This window comes from Zootoca vivipara, chromosome 1, assembly GCF_963506605.1.
Source record: "Zootoca vivipara chromosome 1, rZooViv1.1, whole genome shotgun sequence".
In the NCBI taxonomy this organism is placed as follows: domain Eukaryota; kingdom Metazoa; phylum Chordata; class Lepidosauria; order Squamata; family Lacertidae; genus Zootoca; species Zootoca vivipara.
The window spans coordinates 127,706,871-127,733,219 of record NC_083276.1 but is presented as its reverse complement, the minus strand read 5'-3'; the positions used below and the strand labels follow the sequence as shown (position 1 = coordinate 127,733,219).

Genomic DNA, 26,349 nt, shown 5'->3' with positions numbered 1-26,349 from the left:
AGTCTTTTCATCTTAAACAAATCCAGGGGGGTCATATGTAGGTAAAGGAAGCTAATCTAAATAAGTGTTTTGCATAACCATAATAGCCTAAGAGCAGCATGTGAGGCTTTGCCTTCCTCTCCTCCTCCCAAGCAACACACACACAGACACACCCCTGCTCTGGAACATCCACCAACCTTCTGGGACATATTTCTGCAGCACACCTAAGCAGATCTTGGGGGGGGGATCTGTTTCATCAATTCTGTCTATCTCCAAGGATATGCACTTTTTTTTTTAAAAAAAAAGCTTTTAAATGAATTAAAAGCCAAACAAAAATCCATGATTTTCTTAGGCAAACCTACGTTTCTTCTTAAACCAATATGTGTAGATCTGTTTTGACTTAAAATGTGAAGTAGCGTCTTTCAGAACTTTTGTCTGCAGTAGCTTTATTTCAATTCATTCCCAATATTTTCACAACTATGCTTTGGGGTGACAAGAGAAACCAGGCATAAGAAATCTATTCCATTCTAAAATCCCTGTGCAGTTTTAATTTCAACGAGAGGACAGAAATATTGCTCGTGTGCAGCATTCTGGATGAACGGTTCTGTGTGGCCCTGGGAAGCTGTGTAGATTCATCTGCTTTCAAAGGGGTGGAGGTGGGGAGGGGGAACAGCACAAAAGGTTACATAAAGACATTTCTTTTCTCAGCATCAGCATCCTTCTAGAACGATGGTCCCCAATGTGCACATCAGGAGATAAAAACCAACACAATGGGGGGTTAGGGAGTAATTGCACAAACCTTGTACTAGGCTTATAATTTACAGTGTAATCCTGTGCATGCTTACTCAGAAGCAAATCCCGTTGTGTTTGGTGGGAATTACCCCCAGGAAAGTGTGCCTAGTCCAAGACAGCAAAATCCTATATGCATACTTACCTGAGAATATGTCCCACTAAAAACAACGGGAATTTACTTTGGAGTATGCAGGTCCTACTGTGACAGTCTCACTGATTTTTTTCCTGTATTATATTGCTTGTCACAAATTACACCGAAATATAATTCCATTTAATTTTCTGATCATAGCTATTGGCTTGGATCCAAAGACCACACATTACAAGCTGAAGGCACTTCTGCCAACGTTGCGAGGGTGTCCGATTCCCCAACTGCAGTTTCCCCCCCAAACTGACTCCAGATGTTTAGGGATCCTCCAGAGCAGCAAGGTGCCTGTGACATGGAAGGGGGGGGAGGACACATGCAAGGGATGTCTTCTGCTCAAGGGACGCAAGCCATTGTGGAGTAAAGTTTTGGTGGGTTTCTTGTCAGCTAGGTATGAAAAGCTGAACCTTATGTACAAGGCAAATGTATTCACTTCCAAAACTTAGTGCACTACATTTCCTTCAGGTAGAATAATGTACAACTAAAGTTCAATATTTCTCTGCTGTGGCAAAGATGCAAGGGAGCCTATTAAACAGGACCTTTTAGTGCTTTCAAACAAACAAAAAAACATTTTTTTTGTAACTTTTACATAATAGAACAGTGCAATGTGCAGCATGCCCACAGAGCAGCAACGTGAACAGTTTGTAGGTATGTTGGCTTATTGGCAGACCTTGAACTTGTTCAGTTTCTAGCTCTGGTGCAGCAAAAGATTTCTGAAAAGCCCTCCCACTTCCCACCTCTTCGGCCTGTTCTTGAGTGCCTCTTAGTGGGGAAAATCAACATCCATGTCGGTGTGGTTTGGGAAACACTCACTTCACAGTGCAAAGCAGATTCTTGCCTAAAGTAACTTCCCTTTTTTTTTTTTACTTTGGAAGCAGCCCTTGAGTGGTTCCCTGCTGCCTCTCTTCAGAAATGTCCACGCCCACAATAGCTGCGTCATTCAAAAATGTCCTCTTCGGTTTGCTTGTCACCTTTAGCTTTTTAGCATCAAGTTTTTCTTTCTTAAGGTGCTTTGCTATAGTAGCTTTCTTTGTTTGATGCCTGGAAATGGACAAGCCAAAGGATTTTGCAGCACAATAAATCTTTCTCATCCCCCCCTCCTTTGCCTGAGTTGTAGTCCTGGGTGGCTGTTTCCTGATCCCTCTCCGAATGAGGCTTCGCCTTACAATGGCTAGTCCTGCAGCTTTCTTTGAAAACCCTGGCTCTCGACCCTTGTCCTTTCTCCTCTGCCACAATGTCTTTGTATTGACTCTTTTCAGACAGACAGCCACACGCGATGCCAAAGGAGATTGAACTTCCTTCCTATTGAAGGGAGTTAACCTTAAGTCACTGTCCTGCTGGGATTGGTGAGAGTTCAGTGGTGAAAGAACTAGGTTCTTATAGGATTTCTCTGAACTGCTACATACCAGACACTCATTCTCTGGGGAAACACAAGAGTCATCCGTCTTATGACTTGAATTCTTGTCTTTCTCCTTAACTGGATCCGACGTGAGAGGTGTTGACGAACCATTGAAATCTGGCGAATTGAAGGACTTTGGTGCTATGCATTCATACTGCGTATCGGCTCGCTTCTTCCCGTTTGCATCAAGGCTGAGACTCCTGAACAGCTGCCGGACATGTGAAGCCTTCTTTGCCTTTTCCCCAGCTACACTTCTGGGAGGAGTTTTTAAAACTCGGTTTGTCAGTGGGTCATAATACTTTATAGAAGTCTGTTTGTATTTGTACCTTATGGAGTCCTTACCCCATAAGTTGTAGCATCTTCTCGTTTTGGGAATGTCTTCAGCGTTGCTCCTAGCCGGTTTCATCTCTGGACAGGAAAGAACATAGACCGTGGTTTGGGGCTGTAAAGGGTTCAGGATTTTGGTGTAAGATTCAGGAAGCTTGAGGGCACAGAGTCTAGTTTTCATGGTGGGCGTCTTCTCATTCTCTGACCATACAAAATAACCTTTCGGATTTGGCTGCTCATGGTCCCTTCGAATGGTTTTTTGCTTCGCTATGGGATAGTTCAGCAAGCTAGTTTGTGTGCCACGGCTAACCTTGACCACTTGGCATCTTGAGGCAAGGCGCCAAGTCCTTTTTTGAGGCTTCCTTACTGCTTCTGGAATGTGTTGTGTTTCTGAGGCAGCAGGAGAGTTGCTGAAGTCAGAGCCAAATTCCAGAAGCCCGTTATCTGACACAGCCTCCAATTCCTCAGCTGCAATTGCACTGATTTTTCCTTCTTCTTCTTCTTCCTTCTTCTCCCTTGTTGTTGCACCATTAGCCAAGGACTTGGAATTAAAGTAGCAGCGGAAGCGACCTTCCCTGAAATCCCGCACAAGGGCTTCAATTTTCAAATCATCTTCATACATGATCTGGGACCACGTCTTTCCTACAAAGGAAGGAGGCACATGGGGCAAAGCTGGAAGAACTGGTTCTTTATGACGATCGGACACATCTGCTTCTGCTTCTGCTGTTTGCTGCACAGAGTTATTTTGAAGAATGGAACTGAGCTGGGAGCCATACTTCTCATCTTGTAAATTTACTTGAACCTCTTTGAGCAATTCTAGATTTTTAACAGCTGCCTCGGGCAGGTGTGCTCCTGACTGAGCATTTGCATCACAATCAAAGCTTACATCTGATCCATGAACACTGTTGTGGTCCAGAAGTGACAGGATATTTACGCATGGGTTAGTCTCTTCATCTCTGCGAGGCAACTCTTGGGGAGGAGTTTCAGAGCAGTAACTCAGAACCACTTCGCCAGTGATTTCATCTACAGAAGTTCCCGCGCTTCTGCTCAACTGGTTTTCTTTCCCCCCTGAAAACTGGGAGGCTGCTTGAAAACTCAGCAAGTTACCGGTACCCACAGGGTTGCTAGTGTCCCTGAGACAGAAGTCGGAGATCTGAGTTTCATCCTGAGCCTGTAAGCCACCTTGTTTTAAAAAAACCTGACCTGAGATTAAAGAGTTGCCTTGATTACACACAGGACTCTCTTGTGAATGTGAAACAGTTGTTGACTGGGGAAACTGAAAAATGGGGCTCAAATTTGGAGGCAGTAATTCATCTTGATCGCATATGCTCTGCTTAGTTTGCTCACACCTGTTCTGTGAAGCCAAATCCGGTATTACTGAATGCATCGTATATTTTTCAAGTATTGGAGGGGGTGGTGAGTGGCTAATGGATGATGGACAGGGTAAGGGGTTCACTGCTGCAAGTGGGGTTTTATGGCTACTACTTTCAGTCAGTGTTCCATCCGCTGCAACATGATTTCTTGTACTGCTAGAGATGTCTATCGTTTGCTGCGAAGTTCGTTGGCTGTGCACTTGTCCCCTTTCTTCTAGCGTTTGGAGAAGTGTGACTGGCCCAGGAGCCTCCTTCGGTTCCTCCTGTGATCTCTGGGAAGTAAACCAGCCTGACTCTGCGGTGAATGCACTGTCGGCGCTTGGTTCTTCTCTCTGGCTAAGGGCACCTTCCTTCTCCAGCACTTCCACGGGCAAAAGAGGCTCAATCCTGGGAAGAGGTTGGGAGCTGCTGATTGGTATGTCGTCGTACGTCGGTCTGGGGAAGGGAGGAAAAAAACCCACATAAACGTTGTAAGTACACTTAACACAAAACCGGGGTTTGCAGCTATGGGATTAAGAGCCCCAAGAGTTAATAAAACAGGAACTACTCCTATCAGTACAACTAGCACTTCGGCTGCAAGTCAAATTGGAGCACCAACAAAAACACTCCTTATTAACTGCCCCATAACTTACAGGTTTGAACTTTGAATTTCATGGGCGATAATATTTTATTTAAAGCCCATTAATGTTACTGTAGAATGGTGAGGAAAGGGAGGGAAGCGACGGCATTCTGCTGCATAGGAAAGACTGCAGCACTGTTCCCAGAACTACTAGTAGTGCCAAGACACTCTGCCACAATGATTAACACTCTTCTGAGCTACTGGAGCGCTGGGGAAGGATATGTTGGGACAATAAAAATAAAAGAAAGAATATGAGCCTTCATCTGGGAAGCCTTTGTTGTAGCAGACACTCTTTGAGGCAGGAAAGCTTAATGTAATAATGCAGCTAACGGCTGCCTATGAGCACCAGAGCACAGAAGCAATGCATACGCATCTTTACATTGTAGAATTGGAAATGCTACTTGGATAGGTTTTAATTTAAAGAAAGACAGATTTTTTTAAAGTGCATCAACAAGAATATAAATAAACTGTACCCAGCATCAGTTTATACACAGACATGAACTGCATTAGACACCTAAGACAGCATGCATTTCTATTCTGAATAATCTTCTTGTGACAAAAACATGAATATTCCTGTATTGTGTGCATCTTATTGTACAGCCACTGGTTAGGATCCTAATTTTCTTATTCCATGAACAGAAGGAGCTTCTGTTTACAGAATGAAAAATCAGGATCCAAGCTACTGTGTCTGTAAAACCTGCATAAGCTTAATCCACAGCGGTGTAGATAAATTCTTCTCCCCCCTCGTCCTTGCCCTTTCTGTAAACTAAACCAAAGTGTTCTTGTCACTGCAGCCAATATTCGCAGTGATGTGGGTCAATTTTTTAATGAGATTCTCAACTGATTACTAACTGTGCCCCCATTCAGTGACTAGGTTCATGGGTCCATGGTTGCATTCAAATGTCAAAAGATCTGAGAGGGGAAATCCTACTTAAACAAAGGGTCAATATTTTCCTTCATACAGGAACAGTTTACCTGATGTTTCAGACCATGGATGCAGGCAGTTAACCACCAGTGTTGCTTTGCACTAATGGTCGAGCAAAGGCTCGTCTTTGCACTAATTATGCTCTTGTGTGCATTTTATATGTCTGAGTTTATATTCAGATTGCCCTGAAAGAAGCTTTTACAGCAGCTTCCTTGTCCCCATATTGTTCTAATACTAGCTAGAATCAAGATAGCCTTGCAAGATGCTGAAATTCCATTAAAATCAACACAGCAAAGGGGAGATGTGTTAAAATTTCAAACGCCTCTCAAGCAGGAAAATGAACAAAGGCAAAACAAAACACATTCCTACGAGTGTGTGGGAGCATTCATAGCGGCCACCAACCATCTAAGTGGAATGAAAGGTTTAGATGCATGGCAGCTGCTCAGAATTGTGTTCTGGCAGAAAATGCTGGTTTTGTCCTGGACTTTTTGACGCTTTTTTATCTTTTAATTTCAAGTCTTTGATAAACCATATCAGTGAATGAAATACTAGCTTCTTAACAGACACCAAAGAACATTCCTTATTTTCTGGTAGCATCCTGAAGTCTAAGAATTGATGCGCTGTCTTTTCAGAAAGGAAATAGCAGCAGCATGAAACAGCAGTCTTCAGAAATATCCTCCCTACCATCAATACAGCACATAACATAAAAGTATGATGGATGAAACACCAAGTAATAAAACCTTCTACGCTAACTTTTATAAATAATATATCAGGTACCAGAGCAAAATACTATTTTAGTCTGCACTCATTAGAACGACCTATTCCCTGGCTCGTGGCTGCCACATGTGAGTGATATGATTATAGCTAACCCAGAATAGTCAGGTGTTTATTTCACTCCAGGAGTTTATTATTAAGAAGTTCCAATGGTGACCTCATAGCTGATGCCCAGATGGGATTTTGCTCTTGACATACTTTGAAAATTAAAAGAAGGAAAATGAAAGCATCGAATCCCATCACTGCAGCTCTGCAGTCTTCATTGTGCACAATGAAAATTCCTCTTCCTTTCCTGCATGCCCTCAGAACCAGCTCTGGGGGGGTTGGAAGACCCTCACTGGATATAGCCCGCTGTTTTCAATATAGCATCCCTCAAAAAGATGAGATAGCTTCAGGGCCTGCACAACTGGTGCCCTACTGTGCTAAATGCAGCCCACGAGGCACATTTTGTGCCAGCAGCTTGACAGGGAATCCTGATAGGAATCAGCAGAGAACACTGGGTTTGGGCCTCAGGATCCCCACTGAGGCCCCAGGCAGAATATACTCCTGGGGGGGAAAGATACAAATAAGATAGAGAGACCTATGCATTTCCTTCACTTTTCTGGATGTCTCTTGCTGCTCCATTTATACTGGTGAAATTACATGAAGAAACGGGGATGAGTTGCAGTGAGCCTCAGGTTTGTGCAGTTCCCCCACCCCGTTAAGTAAATGCCTCCGTAATTATGGTTCCAAACTGATTTGTTTCAAACAAATCATAGGTAACATGGGGGGAAAATGTGGTTAAGCAAAAGCAGATGCCAACGCTTCCAAACTCCTTTTCCTTAACCACACAGAGGAGGAGATGGGAGACCAAGGCTCACTGCAGCTTGTTCCAGCTTGTATTACACCAAACTATGGTTCAGTGTGATGCCAGACTGCAGCCATTGTGCGTTTCCCTCACACACCCATAATTAATTTTTGCATTCTCATCAATTCATCAAAAATGGCAGAACCTAGTCCATAGCAGACAGAATAAATTTTCGCAAATCAGTTTTCCAAAACAGAATCAGAATTAATATTCGGTCCCTCGTCACTTCTCACAGCAAAATTCCTACATTATACCTTTGCTGGTCTTGATCTGGACATTCAACTCTGTGTCAAGGTATTCCTTCCAGGTATCATTTGAAATAACATCATCCAGAGAAACTGAAAGACCCCAGAAAATAAATGTGGGGATCTGGAGCCAAATTTGTACACCACATCTCTTTGAGTAGAATTCAATCTCATGCTATTACAAACATTCTGTTTGTGCAAGCATTGCACCCTACCAGACAGAATGTTCCCATCCGCCCCTGTGCTGTTCTGAAGGGTTCTTCTGCGTCTGATTCCCACTAAGTCAAATTGGGGGATAGGGTGGAGGGAGGAGAGGGGAAAGCCCTTTTGCACAAATGCTTCCATGGATGTGGTTTGTTGCAAGACTTGTATCATGCGACGATTACACAACCATAGAATCGTGCTGATTTATTGTACCAATTAAATTTAAAAGCTCTGTAATTAGTGCAGATATATGAAACAACCCATTAAGCCAAATACATGTTTTGTATGAAGCGATGGTCTTCAGGTAAAGTTACCTCTCCAGAGGGCCAAACCTGCTGCAAATTCAGTAATTTAAGAAGTTTAACACAATACCTTGCCTATATATTATAAAAGTTAGACAAGCCCCCCCAAAAAACTGGGTATTTTACCTGTTATCATGGTATCTATAGGGATGATGCCGCAAAACATCTTGTAGGAAACGCTCCATCAGGCTAGTTGTACCCGTACGATTCCTGCAGTAAGTGGCAAAGTGCCTGTGCTGGGTACTGGACACATGCTGAATGAGGGAAGAAGAAGCTTTATATCAAGGATGTCCAACACACTGATCGCGATCTAGTGGTCGATCCCTGCGAGGTTTTAGTAGATTGCGGTCGATCGTTGGCCCGCTTGCGGCCCCGGCCCCTCTCCCTGTGCTGGTGTCCATTGTTGAGCTTAGAAACGGAGGCTGTTATCTGGCCAGCGATCGTAAGGTTAGTGGCTGCTTCTGTTCCTTCTCTCTGAAGTCACTGAACCCCTAAAAAAGTGGCATTTCCCCTCCCTAAGAAAAGGTCAACAACTTTGGCCCGAACCCCTAAAAAGGGGGGGTAGATCACTGCCAGATTTTAATTTTGAAAGTAGATCGCAGTCTCTCGGGAGTTGGCCACCCCTGCTTTATATTAATCTGCTATCAAAATTTAACAACTGTTTTCATTACAATACACAAGATCAAGGGCAACCCCAAAAGATAAACAGAAAAAGATGCCAGTTGAACACGTGTGATAAAGATGCCACAGAGATACCCATCTCTCCTTTCCCCCTCCCAACCAAACACTAGAACATGGGTTGGCAAACTAAGGCCCGCAGGCCGGATCAGGCCCAATTGCCTTCTGGATCCAGCCCACGGATGGTCCGGGAATCGCCACATGGATCTCCCTCTCCCTCACATGGCGGCGGCGCCTCCTCTGGCTTCTCCCCACTCTGCCTAGAGGAGGAAGGGGGCTGGGCTTTGTTTGGGCCAGCAGAAGCAGCAGCACTCAAGCGGCCACCATTTTAAGCAGCCCCTCTCCGGAGCCCTTTTGCGGGCCACTCATTGTCCCTCCACAGCCGCCACCAGCCCCTGCCACTCGCAAGACACAGGTAAGCAGCCACGGGGGCTCGTGGTGCTCTTGCATCACCCCCCCCCCAAAAAAAATATAGTCCGTCACCCCCACAAGGTCTGAAGGACAGCCCCCTGCTGAAAAAGTTTGCTGACTGCTGTGCTAGAAGCAAAGAGACCTGGGTGGGAGAGGCAGATGCAGCAGAGGATGGGGGCAGGGGTCACGACAAAAGAAAGAAGCTGCACATAACTGGGGGAAACAATGGTGAGGTGTAGAAGTGGCCAAAATTAAGGAGTAAGAAATGGTAATATAAAGATGGTTGAATGGGAACTGGAGAAGCAGCAGGAGGAGGTTCTGCATCTCTGCCCTTTAGGCCAATGGAATTTCCCTCCTAAGGTTTAAGGAAGTTTTTCCACTTCTCAAATGTATTTAACCTCTCTACCCCCAGCTTCCAAGGCACAGGTTTTCCTTGCCTAAATGTTCTACTAGCCACGCGAGCATCTTCTTCCATGGTATCCTGTACAGTGGAATGCAACTTCTATCAACAGCTAAAGCCCAGCCCAAGGATTGTAATGATAGCAGTGAGAAATAGGTGATAGCGCTAAGGAAGATCAGGAAGAGTTGGACCTGCCAGAGAGAGGGGCTGTTCTCTACACCTAATGCACATATTGAACTCTACTCGTTTTCACAAACATGCTTTTCTTAAGTTGTAGTGAATGCGGGAGTGAACCACTGTTTACAGATCTATTACCTAAACAATTTTTTTTTAGTGCAAACACCTTCAAGCTGAAGATTAAAAATGAAACTGGCTGTGTCAAACAATGTTCCCATCCTTTATTTTTAAACCTTTAGATCCAGTTCAGTAAACTAACAGCTGATCAAGTCCTTTGACAGATAATGGAAACCTAAGGTTCCCATAATGGAAGTTGGAGTTAAGTCCTTACCTGTTCAAGATTACTGTAGTGTACATGGCAACAGTTGCAATAGCCTTGCCTGTTCTGTATGACAGGTAGTCCAGCCCCAGCCAGCTCTGGCGCTTGTGTGCTTAAAATGAAAAATAGAAATTTTCATATAACCAGCTGTTTTCAGAGGGAGAGAGAGAGAAGTTAGACTCCTACCCTGATGAGGGCTGCTATTAAAACAACATTCATGTTACTTTTTCCACACTCAATCAAACTTAACCACACATAAGTAAAATTCAGTATGGCCTCACCTCTACGTATATAAAATTTTCTGACCCAAGAAATATTCATCCCTTTATTAGATGAGTAAAAAAGTAATGGTTCAGAATCATTCCACTTTTGAAATGGTTAAAACATGTTATTGCATTGAACAAGCATTCCTAAACCTCATTTCGACCATGGGGGAGGTAGAAAGCACTTAGGATTTTTTTACTAACAACTCTGAAGAACGTACACATTTTCCAGATTGTTATGAACTGGTAACATATCGAGGTGCTTTACAGCTACACTGCATTGTTCATTTACAGCACTTGTCAGCAATTTCAGAGACCCAAAGAGATGGGCTCTTAAAATTAATTCACAAAAATCATTTATCAATGCTGATCAACATCACAGGCCATTAAGACGCTTCCAACTAAGAAGATTGTTAATGAAAGTAGCTTAAGCTAATCCTGCATTATTTCCTAGGATAGAAGTGTCAAGAAAGGAGATTTGAGTCAGAACTCTAAGAAATGCAGAACCGCGAAATTTCAGACAGGGAGTGGGGAAGCTTCCAAGCAGTGCAAGCAAGTCAACCTGACTGGGAGAAAGGCTTCAAGAACAATTCACTGTTGACTGCATACAATCATCCATTTTTTTGCTGACTGCAAAAGCAGTCATGGAATATGCATGCAAACAAAAACAATTCTATCAAAAAAAAATTCATTCTGCTCACTATTCCCACTGCTATATTTTAAACAGTGCTGAACCTGCAACAAAATGTTGCAGTGTGAAGTACTCCTGTTTAGTATTCCAGTGAGGCAGCCAGACATACCTTCTTCCTTGACACTCCATCCCATTCCCCCCTCCCACCCAGTTTTCTGCTTTTATCCCCCCGCCCCCCGGTAACAGTCAGCCACCATTCCATGTCCTCTGAGCATCCAGGTCAAATGGGGCTGTTTCAAGGAGGCTCCACCTGCACACACTTTGGGTTGCTTTCAATGTAGCGCTAAGAAAAATTTTCCATCAGTGCAATTTTCTCCTCCTCCCTGCACACCCACTAAATCTGATCTGGAGGTTCCCTTGAATATATGTACTGGAGCAGTTTAAGGGATGCTGTAAGGGACCCAAGGGGGGAGTCCCACTCTGCTAGTGTAAATATTTAATTACTTTAGTATTTTTTTTTATCAGATCCAGGATAAGAAATCTGAGCATCAACTCAATAGAATAGAATGTAAGAAAAGCCTGCTGGATCAGGCCAATGACTCATCTAGCCCAGCATCCTGTTCTCGAAGTGGTCAACCATATGTCGGTGGATGACACTGACCTCAAATGGGAAGTTCTAGTTAATGTACAAAGCAGGCATAGGCAAGCTCAGCCCTCCAGATGTTTTGGGACTACAACTCCCATCATCCATAGCTAACAGGACCAGTGGTCAGGGATGATGGGAGTTGTAGTCCCGAAACATCTGGAGGGCCGAGTTTGCCTATGCCTGGTATAAAGTATAAAGAATACAGCTTCAATGTAATTCCACGTTAATCTTACTCACCTGCTACCTCTCTCCTGTTGTAAGGAGCCTTCATTACCTCTTCTTTCTAAATCTGTAAGGAGGAGAGTGGGGAAAAGATAATCTATAGAAAGAGAAATCTGCCAGCAAATAACCCTCCTCCCCAAGTTTCATTAACTGTCAATGCAGAAGGATACATTTCAAGCAGATGCTAATGATTTGATTATGTGGGTTTCCCCCATTAAATAGAGAGTCTTACCTTGTGATGCTGAAGCAGCAGAGGCTTCATCAGTTTGTTTATTTCGATCAAACATCTGTAAAATAAAATCGATGCAGGGAAAAGCTGAGCACACACAAAGGCACTTCCAAGATGTTTGCTCAGTAAAACTTTGCCATATCAAGAACACTGCTGCAGATTAACTTTAAAATTGCCTCCAACATTATTTTTTAAAAATTAAAATAAACTGCATTTTTAAGTTAGAAAATGAACTTACTTTCTTCCTCACTCTATTTTTTGTTAAGACTCTTAAGACTTTTGCTGCCGTGTGATATTACTGCTTTCATAAGGATTAGATGTCGGAATAATAATAATAATAATAATAATAATTTATTATTTATACCCCGCCCATCTGGTTGGGTTCCCCCAGCCACTCTGGGCGGCTTCCAACAAAATATTAAAATACAGAAATCCATCAAACATTAAAAGCTTCCCTAAACAGGGCTGCCTTAAGATGCCTTCTAAAGGTCTGGTAATTGTTGTTCTCTTTGACCTCTGGTGGGAGGGCATTCCACAGGGTGGGTGCCACTACCGAGAAGGCCCTCTGCCTGGTTCCCTGTAACTTGGCTTCTCGTAGCGAGGGAACCGCCAGAAGGCCCTCGGTGCTGGACCTCAGTGACCGGGCAGAACGATGGGGGTGGAGATGCTCCTTCAGGTATAATGGACCGAGGTCGTTTAGGACTTTAAAGGTCAGCACCAACACTTTGAATTGTGCTTGGAAACGTACTGGGAGCCAATGTAGGTCTTTCAGGACTGGTGTTATGTGGTCTCGGCGGCCGCTCCCAGTCACCAGTCTAGCTGCCGCATTCTGGGTTAGTTGTAGTTTCCGGTTCACCTTCAAAGGTAGCCCCACATACAGCGCATTGCAGTAGTTCAAGCGAGAGATAACTAGAGCATGCACCACTCTGGCGAGACAGTCCGCGGGCAGGTAGGGTCTCAGCCTGCGTACCAGATGGAGCTGAAAAACACCTGCCCTGGACACAGAATTGACCTGTGCCTCCATGGACAGCTGTGAGTCCAAAATGACTCCCAGGCTGCGCACCTGGTCCTTCAGGGGCACAGTTACCCCATTCAGGACCAGGGAGTCCTCCACACCTGCCTGCCTCCTGTCCCCCACAAACAGTACTTCTGTCTTGTCAGGATTCAATCTCAATCTGTTAGCCGCCATCCATCCTCTAACCGCCTCCAGACAGAAGGCGAGGAAAGCAAACGAAAAACTGATAGGCAACGCACACATCCAAATAAGGTCTTTATAGGCTTAACTAAATTACAAACTGAGACATGAGTTGAGGGAATAGTTTGTCAAAGATGGTTATGGGATCACTATAGGACTGAATCTATCATTGGTTCTTATTTTAAAATGGCAGCAAATCCTATTAAAAGCCACTAAGATTATCTCTAGTATGAATGAAGAAGAAGAAGAAGAGTTTGGATTTGATATCCCACTTTATCACTACCCGAAGGAGTCTCAAAGCGGCTAACAACCTCCTTTCCCTTCCTCCCCCACAACAAACACCCTGTGAGGTGAGTGGGGCTGAGAGACTTCAGAGAAGTGTGACTAGCCCAATGGGGTTCCCCAGATTACGATTCTACCGCTCCTAACCACTACACCACACTGGCCAAAAATCCCTTCTTGCTCGTCTGTGCAGGCACTACCCCCAAATCAGTACTGGGACCTAGACTACCCTAGAGTCTAGATGGAAGGTAATACAGTACACCAAATTACAGTTATACAAGGATGACTTGAAGTATTCCAATCTTTCTGTGATAAACATAACTAAAATCACTATGCACTTTTGAATATTTACCCTTCTTGTTGTCCTTCACATCTACTTGAAGAGCAGGATTCAAACACTATCTCTCATGTAAAAAGTTGTTTGCTGAGTAGGATTCGTCTTTCATTGTTAATGACAGACTGTAAAAAACAACAACATTTTTTTAAAAAAAAAATCAAACTGAAGATAGTTCATGAAGTTATAAAGCTGTTGAGAAATCACTACCTTCCCTGTTGTTGTCAGCAGGATAAAGAGCATCAGGATTAACTTGCAATGAGGAGCATCAAAACAAAACAAAATTTGGATACAATGCGACTTTAGAATGTAAAAATTGGAATTACTTTGGTAGAACAGTTTAACAGGAAAAATCCCAGTGGAAGAGTCTGTGGGGTGGGAATTAGGAAGTGAGGAATGTAAACATAAACCCGTTGTGTCTGGTTGAATGAGAAATGCAAAATGGAATCTAACTCGGAAGGACTGTGGCTGGACTTACGGATTTGATCTACCAAAATTGAGAGGAAGCCAAGCAGTTTTATAGAGAAGAATGTTGGTGATGACTGGAATGTAAGGACTTGCTGTGGTTTCAGGCGGTATGTCAGGGGCAGTGATGCTAACTCAGAAAGTAAAAAGGAAGATTCTCAACATGCTAACAACCGTTTAGACAGAGGTTCCAAAGAGGATGTAATAACTGCAACTGCAACAATGGAATGGAGGAGGAGAAAAAAGAGTTTTGATTAAAGATGGCTTTTAAAAGTAAAATTATATGAAAACAGCAAGGTAAAAGATCAAGACAAGGAATTTTTTTAAAAGTGCAGTTCTTTTTGGGAGGTTTAAGCAACGGAAGAAAGATTATAATAATGATATGAGGTTGTGTAATAGAGAAGATCTCTTTGTATAATGCAGTAGGAAAGGGCTGGCATTAAAACACCATGGAACGAGAGGTGGGAATTCAACCTCTAGGGATATATTAAATTGGAAATTAATTTGTATTTTTAAAAAAATGTTAATCTGAGATTTGTTAAATTTGTCAATCTGATTTTTTAAGACTTAATTAAAATTAATTGGCAAAAAAATGAAGGAGCACATCATGTATTCTGTAAGGGAAATCACAACTTTAAAACTAAATGAATTTGAGAGCATCAACTTTTAACTTCTCAAAATCAATATGATTCTTACACATATCAAAGACTGGATTTATTGATATATATTCTGTATCCCAGAATTAATGTAAGAGTTTATCATCTTGCCACTTGAACCACTGGATTTTTTTTAATGGGTCAAAGTCAAAGCAGTTTAAGTGCCAACAGTATTTCAGAAAAGTAGATAAATACCATCATTTCTACTGTACAGCAAACAGAGATTACGGAGTAATGAGCCCAAATTAAAGTGGAGGTTTGATCTATAAAGCCTTAAATGGCTCACGACCGCAACACCTCAAGGACCACTCCTCCTCATATGAACCAAATTGAACCCTGTAGTCATCATCTGAGGCCCTTCTTTGTGTGCCTCCTCCATTAGCGGTCTGGAGGGAGGCAACATGAGAATGGGCCTTTTCTGCTGTGCCTCCGTGTTTGCAGAATGCTCTCCCCAAGGAGGCTCGCCTGGCACCACTATCATTATATATCTTTAGGTGCCAGTCAAAAACTTTCCTCTGTTACCAGGTATTTGATCTTTTAAGTATCTGTGTCCTTTTAAAAGCTGGTGTAATGTTTTTAATGTATTTATTTTCCCTCTTGGTTTTCATGTATCATGTTGGGGTAGGGGTTGTCTGGCTGGCTGATTGGGTTGCCCTTGGCAACAAATTAATTAATTAAATCTGGGTCCCTTTTGACAACCATCAGATTATCAGTCTTCTCTTTTAGTTATCTATTGCATATTCAATGCTCAGTGTGGCTATGGACATAGTCAGATTCCACAATTTTAAGGGTCTTCATCCCTCTCAGCTTGTGTATTTTTTTTTGCTTACGCTGCGAAGAGCCATTAACATAGATTGCATGGTGTCTACCATCTGGACTCTACATATCAATCCTGTGCAAATCCTGTGCAAATCTTAAGGCTTCAATCCTATGCGCACTCGCTTGGAAAGTAATCCCCACTGAATTCAGCAAGGCCCACTTCCAAGTAAATATTAATAGGCTTGGGCTGCAAATGAGACAAGTATTGTTAATTGCATGGTCTCATGTGGTCAATAAAAAAACAAACCAAAAAAACCTGATGATGCTAGAGCCTGGGGCACCCTTCCAGCTAAGTTCCAGCTCATACTGAATATGAGATAAATCACACCACAGGTATTATGGGGTACTAAATATTGGCAGACAAGAAACGCAAATACTCCACAAAACATGGTAAATTTATTCATGTTTATGTCAAATTGTAATTAATTGGATGTGGTTCAGTTTACACTCCCACAAAAAAGGGGGGAAATCATGTTAAGCTATAGGGGGGGGGGAATGACTCAATTACTGTAGACTACAATTTGCCTTCTTTATTAGTCTCAATGTCTGTATCATTCTTTGTATGAGCAATACAAAAATTCTGGAGCAACTTTCCAGACACTTATTCCTTCAACAATAAGCTGCCGTGTGAACTTAATTCAAAAAGCTATAAACAGTTGCTCAAACCAACCACTTCTGCTCTCAGCCAGTGTTAGAAACTCATATATACAAGCTAAGCACCAAAAAGGCTCCTTATACCAGGGTTACAGTCACCGAAACAGAATGTCTAGTTGCCATTTTTGGAGCAGATGCCACAAAAGTGTTGTTTTTCAATGCAACTTTTTAGCTCCTGAAATTCATTCTCATCGTGCGGATAAAATATAATGGATAGAATTCTACAAGGATGTGTTCCTAGTGCGTGCGTGCACACAGTCAAGATCCAAAGATCCCCATGCATGCAGCTCCAGATGGTGATGCCAGGTGCCATCGTGGCACCCGGGCATCTTCATCTGGTTGCAAGTGGCTGAAAGTCAGGTGCAAAATATGCCTGGTGAATTTCAAACACGGCTCTCAGCATCTATAGAGTTGGAAAGCGGGGGCTGAACATTACGAGCAAAAGGGACCTATCTCCCCAAGCTATTACCTGAACTACCCCCACCTCCAGATTCTGAAACTGAGCTCACCGGAAAGAAAAATGCCTAGAAGGGGAGAATGGTGGGGGCAAGCCACAGGAGCACAGACAGTTCAGCTCCTCTTACCCATATCCCCCTTTTGCTTTCAAAAACAATCCCCACTCCTTCTTTATACATTACTGGGGCAGCCTTGAATTTAAGCAAACAGGCCTGCTACAGTCACACATTGCTCCTTATTGCCAGTAACATAATCTGGTTTCACGGTATGAAGATGATAGCTGCCAAAAAGCATATTAGTGATATTCCTATATCAGTCAAATCAGCCAAGTGCTTCCCCAACCCCAGTCCAACCCTGAGGTTTGATAAAAGTTGAAAACACATACATCTTAATAGAGTAGGTCAGAGTGTTGCTTTCGCAAAATACATATGGGATGCCTACATCCAATGCAGCAGCTGGGCATTTTTTCCCCAGGGAACAAGAGGTTTCAGACAGGAGTTATGTAACAGAACAGACCCATACAACTTGTTGACTCACTACGCCAAATGCATCCCAGTAGTACTGTATCCGTATTGTAATCTTTCCTTCCAACCCATCATGGATGGTCAAATGCCTGACAGCTAGAAAGTCAAAATGGGACACCTGACATAAAGGGTGGTTCCTACAGATCCAGGGGGGCTCCTTAGATGTGTGTTAGTATATTATTTTATAAATCAAAAGGGGGGAACTGTTTTTAAAACCCACAAAAAGGACCAGAGAAGGACCTTACAAATACAGTATTGAGGGCTTCAGTTTGTCTGCTTTTTTAATAAAGAAAATGGTGGAGAAAGAGGATCAGCTTCTGTATTCTCAAAGGTGTGATTAAGATGGAGAAGATTTAATGCCATGAGGTTAAAAACCTCCCCTCACCAGGTTTCATGAAAAAATACCAACTTCCCATTGTGCTTTTACCAGAAACTGCCCCTCCCCATGTAGCAATATAGCTTTCTACTCATATGCTTGGGGCTCACAGCCAGCAGCTGAGCCTGGAATCTGCAACATGGCATATGGTGGTCATGCCTATCCCAATTTAAAGGGGGGGGGAATCGGGGTATCCTTTTTTACTTCAGGTGGTGCCCTTGACTGTTTCTCAAGTTTCCTTGTGCCTGAAAAGAATGGGAGCTCCTGCCTTAACTGTATGCTTAGACAGGCAGGGAAGTAAAAAAGATATTCAAAGATCACTTATAACAACTGGAAGAAGAACAAACACTCTGTGAGGTGAGTGGGGCTGAGAGACTTCAAAGAAGTGTGACTAGCCCAAGGTCACCCAGCAGCTGCATGTGGAGGAGCAGAGACGCAAACTCAGTTCTCCAGATTACGAGTCTACCACTCTTAACCACTACACCACACTGGAGACACATTGAAGCATTTTGTTGCAGAACCCCCACTTGTATAATACGGTATATTTTTGAGTTGCCTTCCTTTTCTGCACTAGAATATGCCACACACAGATTCTTTGCCACTGAACAAAACCTGTGAAAGATATTTCGTAAAAACAAAAAATATCTTTTTCTAGCACCAGCATGAGGCGCATGTTTCTTCACTGTCCTCCTGCCCATATTAGTCTCTTATGCTAAAAGCTGTGTCAACTTCTACACAAACTTCACCAATTGAACAACGAAAAAGAACAGCTAGTTCGGGCAAACTATGGTGACAGCTAGAGATACCATGTCTGGGTGCTTCACGCAAGACACACATAGCTGTTTCTCCACACACAGCACACAGTCCCACAGGCTTCCTTCCCTTTGGAGGGTTGTGCATAACATTTGCAACACACTAATGCACAAGGGAGAGGGCGGTATTGTTTTCTTTAGGGCTTCCAGGGCACTCAGCCTGTGTGAAGGCTGGAGCTCAGTAACAGAATGAGGCACCAGTGGAAAGAAAGATATGCCAGTGGAAGATGGACAGAATGACCCTACCATGGAAAGAAAGACAGACAGAATGATCCGCCAGCGGAAGGAAGGAATGATCCTCCAGTGCAGTGGTTCCCAACTGGTGGACAGCGGCAGGGGGTCGGTATCAGAAAAACTGTCAACTGTCTGGGAAATCCCATTTTGGGCCCTGTGCTCTCACACAGAAGCGCAGCCCATGAGACATGCATCATGGTTTTGTGCTGTGACATGCTGGAGGGTATGGTGGCATCTTTCACATAACAAAAACTATCACAGAGATATCAACATTTTCAAAATATTCATAGTCTGGCTTTTGAAAAACAGAGGGTCTGCAATACTTAGCTAAGTGGGAACCACTGTTCCAGCGGAAGGATAAAATTATCTTCTAGTGAAAAGAAGAAAGGAAAGAATGATCCTCCAATGGAAAGGAGGAAAGATCCTTCAGTTGAGGGAAGGATAGAATGATCTACAGAAGGAGCAGCTTCCATTGGAAGGAAGGAAGGATCTTCCAGTGGAAGGATAGAATGATTTTCCAGTGGAAAGAAATACCGGTATTTTCCAGCGATAGGTAGAAAAGACGAAAAGAATGAATGATACTCCAGTGGAAGGAAGTTAAGAATGATCCTCCAGTAGAATTAAGGATAGGGAAGGAAGACCATAGTTCCTACAACATGGACACAAGCCAGTCAGGGCCAAGGCTGGTTAGCCCGGTTGCTCTATGTGTGTGTATATACATAAATCATTTTATTTTGAGCTGGGTGGCGGGGAGCACATGGCCACGTGAACCTCCCCCTCCACTCGCGGCCTGAAGCAGGGCAGCTTCGCCACTTCAGGGCCGGATCCGGGCCCGTCGCGCAAAAGCCTCGCGCGGCTTCTCCTTCCTCCTCCTCAGCAGCGGGAACCCCTCTTCAGAGGGAAGGCGCACCGAAACGGGGCCCCGCGACTTCCGCGCAGCTGTTAAGAGGAGGACGCCCGACGGGGTTCCTGCCCCCTCCCTACCCCACCCCCGGCTGGTCTCTTGAAAGAACCGTGAATGGAATAAGGAATGAATAAAAGATAACGAGAGTAAACGGGGCTTGGGGGGGGGGGGTTCGGTTGAAGGCACGCTCCGGAAGCAGCCAGGAGGCCCCGCCTCCCCCTGCGCGCGCGCACGGAGATTAAACCGCGGCCTGCGCGTATTCTGCGCGCCCTTCCTCTCATGCCATCTTCGGCTCCCTCCCCTTCCCCGCCGCCGCCGCCTCATCTGCCCACCTTCTTTCCGGGGTTCCTTCCTTGCCTCCGTCGCGACTTTGCTTTTTTTCCTCCCCCTCCCCCACTCCGCTAAGAACTGTGTCAAAGGGCGCGGCCGCCGATTCCTCTTCCGGGTTACCACAGAAAGAGAGGGTGGGAGGGCCCTGGCTAGGGTGTTCCTAGAGAGGCCTAGCGGAGCCTGAGGGAAGCGTGAAGGGAGGGAAACGCGTTCCACGTCCCCGGCTGGTTATGGGGCGGCCGAGAGCGCACATTGCAGGGTCTGCCGGGGCCGGCGCAACGGTAGGGTGGGAGTGCGCGTGCGCGCCAGTTCCCTCCGTCAGACCAGGATGACAACGTCGGTGACGTCCATGACGCACGATCACGGCTCCCCCTTCCTTCTCCTCCGGAGCGGTGGGCGGAGGAGGAGCCTTTGCAGCGATTGGTCGTCCGGCCAGAAAGGCGGGAATTAGCGGCAAGAGGCGTCGCGCGATGTCTTCGCTGAGGGTGGGGCAAAGGCCCGTTTTTTACCTCAGGCTTCCGAGAAGCCGTTAAAGGCGGGCGCCTGAGTCGTTGGGGAGCAGATGCTCTATCCGTGTGTGAAGCATAAGCCTCAGATTCCCAGCTTTCATTAAAAACACACAAGTTTTTCACATTTGTAGACCCTGAAGGGCAAAAAGGTTTCAGCATTTGTCAAACATGAGAGGGGGAGTTTTTAGCCTTTGCAGAACATGAGAGAAAATCGGGGTGTTTTTTTGGTGTGTGGAATTAGTCCTGCGCCCGCCTTTTTTCTTTGCCTCTCCTACCATCATCAATAAACTGTAGTAGCCTGTAAGGAAAGAGTTCTCTGGTCTCTTGACCATGCATTATTCCCGGTTCTTCAACACTTAAGGAAGGAGTTGGTCAGCACATTTCTGCAACCCCAATTAGCCGCCGCAAATTATATATCCCTGTTGCCATAAGACTGTCTCCTTTTAAGATGCCAGCCAAACCCTGGACCAAAGTGGAATTTGGCTTTGTTTTTTGTTTTTGCACAAGGCTGTCTCAGGCATGATTTCCCTCATTGCCAGTGCCTGCGAATGAGGTGTTCACAATGTTTGTGAGCCCTATCATCCCAAAGAGCTGTAAAATTGAGCTATAAATCAGAATTAGAACATAAGCCAACCACCATGATTCATGTTTCCGCTCTTACCAGTTCTAATTATCAAATGGAATTTTGACCAAGTGATTGACCAATCTTATTTGTGTAGGCAAACAGCAGATTCAAAACCTGCTTTTTCTATAACACCCCCCCCCAAAATATCCTAACATTCCTTTAAGAAACCTTCAAATGTATTTTATGAGAAAACATTGTTGCAGGGGATTCCCCCCCCTCAAATGTTTCCAATGCTTCTTATAGCACATAAGTTTACACAGTCACATAAGCACCTCTTACACATAGTCCCCTACTCTTTGGTCAATATGGCCCCCGTAAATAAGGGCTGGCCAGACTCCTCCTCATCTGCAGGAACCCGTTCCTGGACTTACAATGAGTAGACCGGATGAGTCTATTTTGACAGCTCTACTGGCCTGCTCTTATTAATGGGTAGACTGGATAAATCTACTTTGATGGCTTACTACATTCCAATTAATGGCTGTTGCTGAATAATGTCTCTAGCAATTGCATGCTGAACATCACAGCGTTATTGCAAGGACTCTTTTATACTTCCTTCATGTGATTTTCTTTGGTGATACTTATAAAGAATCAGCCGTAACTCAGATCTGTTTTATTCCACGTTTATTATACTCTGTATATTAAACTGTATCAAAGGGGGGATCCTGGGAGGAGAAGCGGCCATAATCTGGTAAGCAGGACAACACGTAAACAGCCTCCTCAGGAATGAGGAAATTCCATCTCCGACTGTGCCAGACAGCCAACCATCTTCTATACAATGGATTTTCCTCCCAGTGTGGATTCGGATCACTCCAAGTCAATGGACAACCATCACCCTCCTGATGACTGTGAAACTTCTCTTTGACCTGTGGAATGTAGAAGGGAGGGGGTGAGAAGGAGCCAGAAGTACCTGGCCAGGTGCTCAAATTACTACCTCTGGACCCCTCCTTCTTGTGATGTATTAATGATGTATTAGTGACATGTTAGTGATGTATCTTTAGGGGTGTATCTTGGTGATGGGAAGCACATAAAAAGGGAAGACCCCTTTTGTTTGGGGTCTCCATCTTGCTTCACCTTGTTGCAGGTGGGGCCCTGCCGCGAGTAATTTCTTTAATAAAGACCAAGCGCCTACTGGCTGCTGTTTTGCTCTGATATTCTCGGTTGGAGTCTTGTTTTGTCCAAGGGAGCCCTTAGATTTTCCGTTAACAATATTAACAGTCACCAGTCTAAGGCAGTAGGGCAGGATCCTATGGCCATCAGGTGGGCAAAAGCATACAAGGAAGAGCTGGGCAGGAAAAGAAGAAGAAACCCCTTCCCAGGAAACACCCCCACCCTGGTAAAATGGTTCTCCTAACACATTTCATGTTGATGTGGAATTCTAGCAGAAGGATAGACTTGTCCAACTTCTGCATTACTTACACGGGCAGACCCACTAAAGATATAGACAATGAATTCCATAAGCTATCTGGGAAGGGCATGAGTGTAGCTGGAATCCTTGTTTCATCAGCAATTCTTCATGCAGACTTTCTAAAATATGTTATGGTTTTGCCTTCGTTTTGGCTTCATGTTTATTGCCTTTATCCCATAGGCAACATCTCATCTGTGTGAGGTTTCTCTCTAATCTTATCATTCCTTCAGAATGCCAAGGTCTCTTATATCAGGCCGCGAAGTCGAGCACAAAATGTTCCATGCATTTCTTGCACAGAAATGACACAGAGTTGTACATCTCATCCATTTTGATCCACCATGGGTGCTCTACACAGTGCGCTTGAAGTTTGCTGCAGTTACTGGTTCTGCAGGCCTAGCAAAGTCCAGATTATCAAAGGGATGGGGGACACATGCTTCTTCCCCCACCCACATTTTATTCTAACAACCTTGTCAGACTGAGAGGCAGCGTGGCAAGGAGCTTTGAAGCTGAACAGAGATTTGAGTCTGGGTCTCCCCAATGCTGCCCCAGTACTCTTGACAACTACAGCAAATCCTTATTAAAGCACTGGCAGGCCCAACCTGCCAGATGCCTTCCTAACCCTGCCCTTGGCACGCCTAAACAGTGCCCCATCAAACCACACATTCATGGATGAGGGGGCTCTCAATGGCTCCTAGCTATGATGGCAGCAATGTTTCTGAATACCAGTAGCTGGAAAGCACAGGAGGGAAGAGTGCTCTTGTGCTCAGATCCCGCCTGCTGGTTTTTTACAGGCATTTAGTTGGCCACTGTGAGAACTGGATCCTGGATTAGATGGGTCACTGGCCCATAGCTGCAAAGTACCCCATTTTCCCTGGGAAACCCCCGTATTTTCTTACCATTTCCCGCAGGTGTCCCGAATGGCAAAATATCCCATATTCCCTCGGATTACGGAGCTCCTGCCGGCGGCCATGTTCTTCTGGTGCCACGCCGGCACCGGAAGTCGCTTCTACACACTTCCGGACATGTGTAGAAGCAACTTCCGATGCCGCTGTGCCCATTTCCAAAATGTCAGCAGCGCCATAAGTCGCTTCTACACATGTCCGGAAGTGCGTAGAAGAGACTTCCGATGTTGCGGCGCTGCTGATCCCGGATTTTTCAATCCGGAACTTGGCACCTATGCACTGGCCTGATCCAGCAGGCTCTTCTTATAGTCTGATTTCATTTAATTTCAGGGTAATGCATATTGTGGATATAATAGAATATTTGGAGACCAGGAATGATAAGCAAGCAGTATTAATGTTTATAGATGCAGAAAAAGCTTTTGATAATATTTCTTGGCATTTCATGAAGAAAAGTCTGGAAAATATATGATGGGGGATCTTTTTTGAGGGTATAGATGCAATATACTCTGAACAAAAGGCAAAATTGATTGTGAGTAACATTTTGACAGAAAATTTTGATATAATGAAAGGCACCAGACAGGGGGGTCTGTTGTCACCATTATTATTCATCACGTGTTATGTAGCAGGGTGACTCCAATTCGCGCGCCTCCGGCTACAAACCCCAGGTAGAAAGCCTACTCGGTGCGGCGGAGGGGTGTGCCACTTGGCGGTGCGCTGAGCAGACTTTTTACCAGGAGGCTGGAGGCTCGGCTTAGGAGTCGCGGGTGTGGGGGCGCCAAGGGGCACCCCCCTCCCCAGAGTGGAACCCAGGGCGGACCACCCCATCGCCCCCCCCATTGCGACGCCCCCGCCTGTTATGTGCCTGTTGATTGCATCATGGACATAAAGAGCTGTTTCTTACATATGCCACGAGGTACAGCTCTCTTTTCATGGCAGATCTGCCCACATCCCCAGCATGTTGATATGGTTTGTAACACTGGAGCAGCATAGCAGCTAGCATACCTCATCAATTTTAGCCCTAGTATCAGTACACAAATCAATGTTCTCAACTAAATTATGGAGCTTCTCCCCACTTCCCTTAATTTTCAAACTGGCATGCTTTTTCCCCCTGTCAATGAACAAGTCCTAAGATGCTGGAAAGTGGCTCATTTTTACCCTGATGTAAAAAATGGAACTGGGCCAAAACACACACGCTGAAGATCCTGGCCTATGTGGTAATTTCCCCAAGTCACAGTCTGTGCTACAGCTGGCCTTCTGAAATGTAGAAGATTAAAAACAAAAACTACAAAAACACACCAAGAAACCATCACCACCCCACACACAATTTCCCAACTCGGTTCCTCTGCTGTATCTTAAAAATAGCTTATGGATGCCAAAAAATGCTTTGTTTGACCTATAAAAATAAATAAATAGCAATGATGTGAATAAAGTTTTGGAACATCCACAAGGTGTTGTTTCTTCAATAAATGACAGCTGGCAGAAAGGAGGAGGGTTAGATAACGAAAAATAAGCAACAGCACTTGGAGTACAGGCCAATATATTCCGAGATTTTACAAAAGCATACATCTTCTTTGATCTCCTTTTTGCTGCCATAGATCTGATCTAAGGTAAAGGATGTTCCAGGAGTTAAGGTGTTAAGGATGGCTCTCCCTTTCACTCTTTCCCTTCCTTCCTACTTCAACAGAAGATGCTGTTATTTGTATATCTGAGGTCCAGGATTCCAGCTCCTGCATCTCCAAGGAAAGAATCACAAATGGGGAAACTGGGGGAAGATTATTCTTGCAACCCTGAGGAGCTGGATTTCTACTAAGCTGCAAGTTATGTTTCATTTAAATTATGGAAGGGTAGGGAGCCTGTGGGCCTCCAGAACTTTTTGGACTCTATCTCCCATCATTCATGACCTTTGGCTATGCTAGCTGGGGCTGATGGGAGTTGGAGCCCAACGTCAAATGAGAGGTCCCAGGTTCCTCATTCCTGATGTAATGGAATGTTCCACACAGGGCCGGCGCGTCCATTTAGGCAAACTAGGCTGTTGCCTAGGGCGCCGAAATGGAGGGGGCACTGGTCAGCCTGCCGGGGGGGGGGAGAGAGGAAGCCTGCTCTTGCAAGAGGCGGCGGCGGGATGACTGCCCCGAAAGGAGCACTTTCGGGGTGCTGATCCTGTCGCCACCTCTCACAGGGGCGGGCGGCCGCGTCTCCCTTCTCCCCGGCTCACTGTGGGGCGGGGGGAGGGAAAGTGGCCCAGATGGAGCCCTCCCTCGCCACTCACCCCAAAGCAAGTGAGCCGGGAGAAGGGAGACGCGGCCGCCCCTGCAAGAGGTGGCTACAGGATCAGCGCCCCGAAAGCCCTCCTTTCGGGGCATATTTCCTGCCGCTGCCTCTCGCAAGAGCTCCCCCACTCTTTTTCACTCTCCCTTATTTCTTTCTTTCTTTCTTTCTTTCTTTCTCTCTCTCTCTCTTACCCACCTACTCCTTCTTTCCTTCTTTCTTTCCTTCCTTCCTTCCTTCCTTCCTTCCTTCCTTCCTTCCTTCCTTCCTTCCTTCCTTCCTTCTCTCTCTTCCCTCCCTCCCTCTCTCTCGGTATTTCCCTCTCACCCCCTCCTCCCTCCCGACTGCCCTTACACTCTCTCTCTCTCTCTCTCTCTCTCTCTCTCTCTCTCTCTCACCCCTCTGGGGGGCGCCAGAAGGTGATCTCGCCTAGGGCGCATAAAAACCCTAGCACTGGCCCTGGTTCCACAGTATTAAAAAATGTCCTGTACAGAGCAAAGTAGCATACCATTTAAGTGTTCATCTCGCTAACCTTTGTCCCTTGAAAGCTTTGTATACAGAAAGAAAGAAAGAAAGAAAGAAAGAAAGAAAGAAAGAAAGAAAGAAAGAAAGAAAGAAAGAAAGAAAGAACTGCTTTCTAGGTACAACTGCATTCTTTATTTTTAATATGTACACTGTTATGTGAACCAGTTTAA

General features: G+C 44.7%; 1 protein-coding gene across 2 annotated transcripts; it reads right to left on the bottom strand.

Annotated features, from left to right (window-relative positions):
* Positions 1 to 281: 281 nt before the first annotated feature.
* On the bottom strand, positions 282 to 20,366 carry ZDBF2 (zinc finger DBF-type containing 2). Of its 2 annotated transcripts, none has more exons than XM_035137996.2 (7): positions 19,948 to 20,366; positions 13,734 to 13,840; positions 11,908 to 11,962; positions 11,691 to 11,742; positions 9,926 to 10,025; positions 8,055 to 8,182; positions 282 to 4,447 (listed from the first exon to the last, which is right to left on the bottom strand). In XM_035137996.2, the coding sequence occupies exons 3-7, from the start codon at positions 11,960 to 11,962 to the stop codon at positions 1,777 to 1,779; spliced, it is 3,006 nt and encodes a 1,001-aa protein (XP_034993887.2). In that variant the 5' UTR covers positions 13,734 to 13,840; positions 19,948 to 20,366; the 3' UTR covers positions 282 to 1,776. The 2 variants fall into 2 exon arrangements, with proteins under 2 accessions (XP_034993887.2, XP_060138041.1); XM_060282058.1 differs by lacking the exon at positions 19,948 to 20,366 and adding an exon at positions 13,926 to 19,923.
* Between the last annotated feature and the right edge of the window lie 5,983 nt (positions 20,367 to 26,349).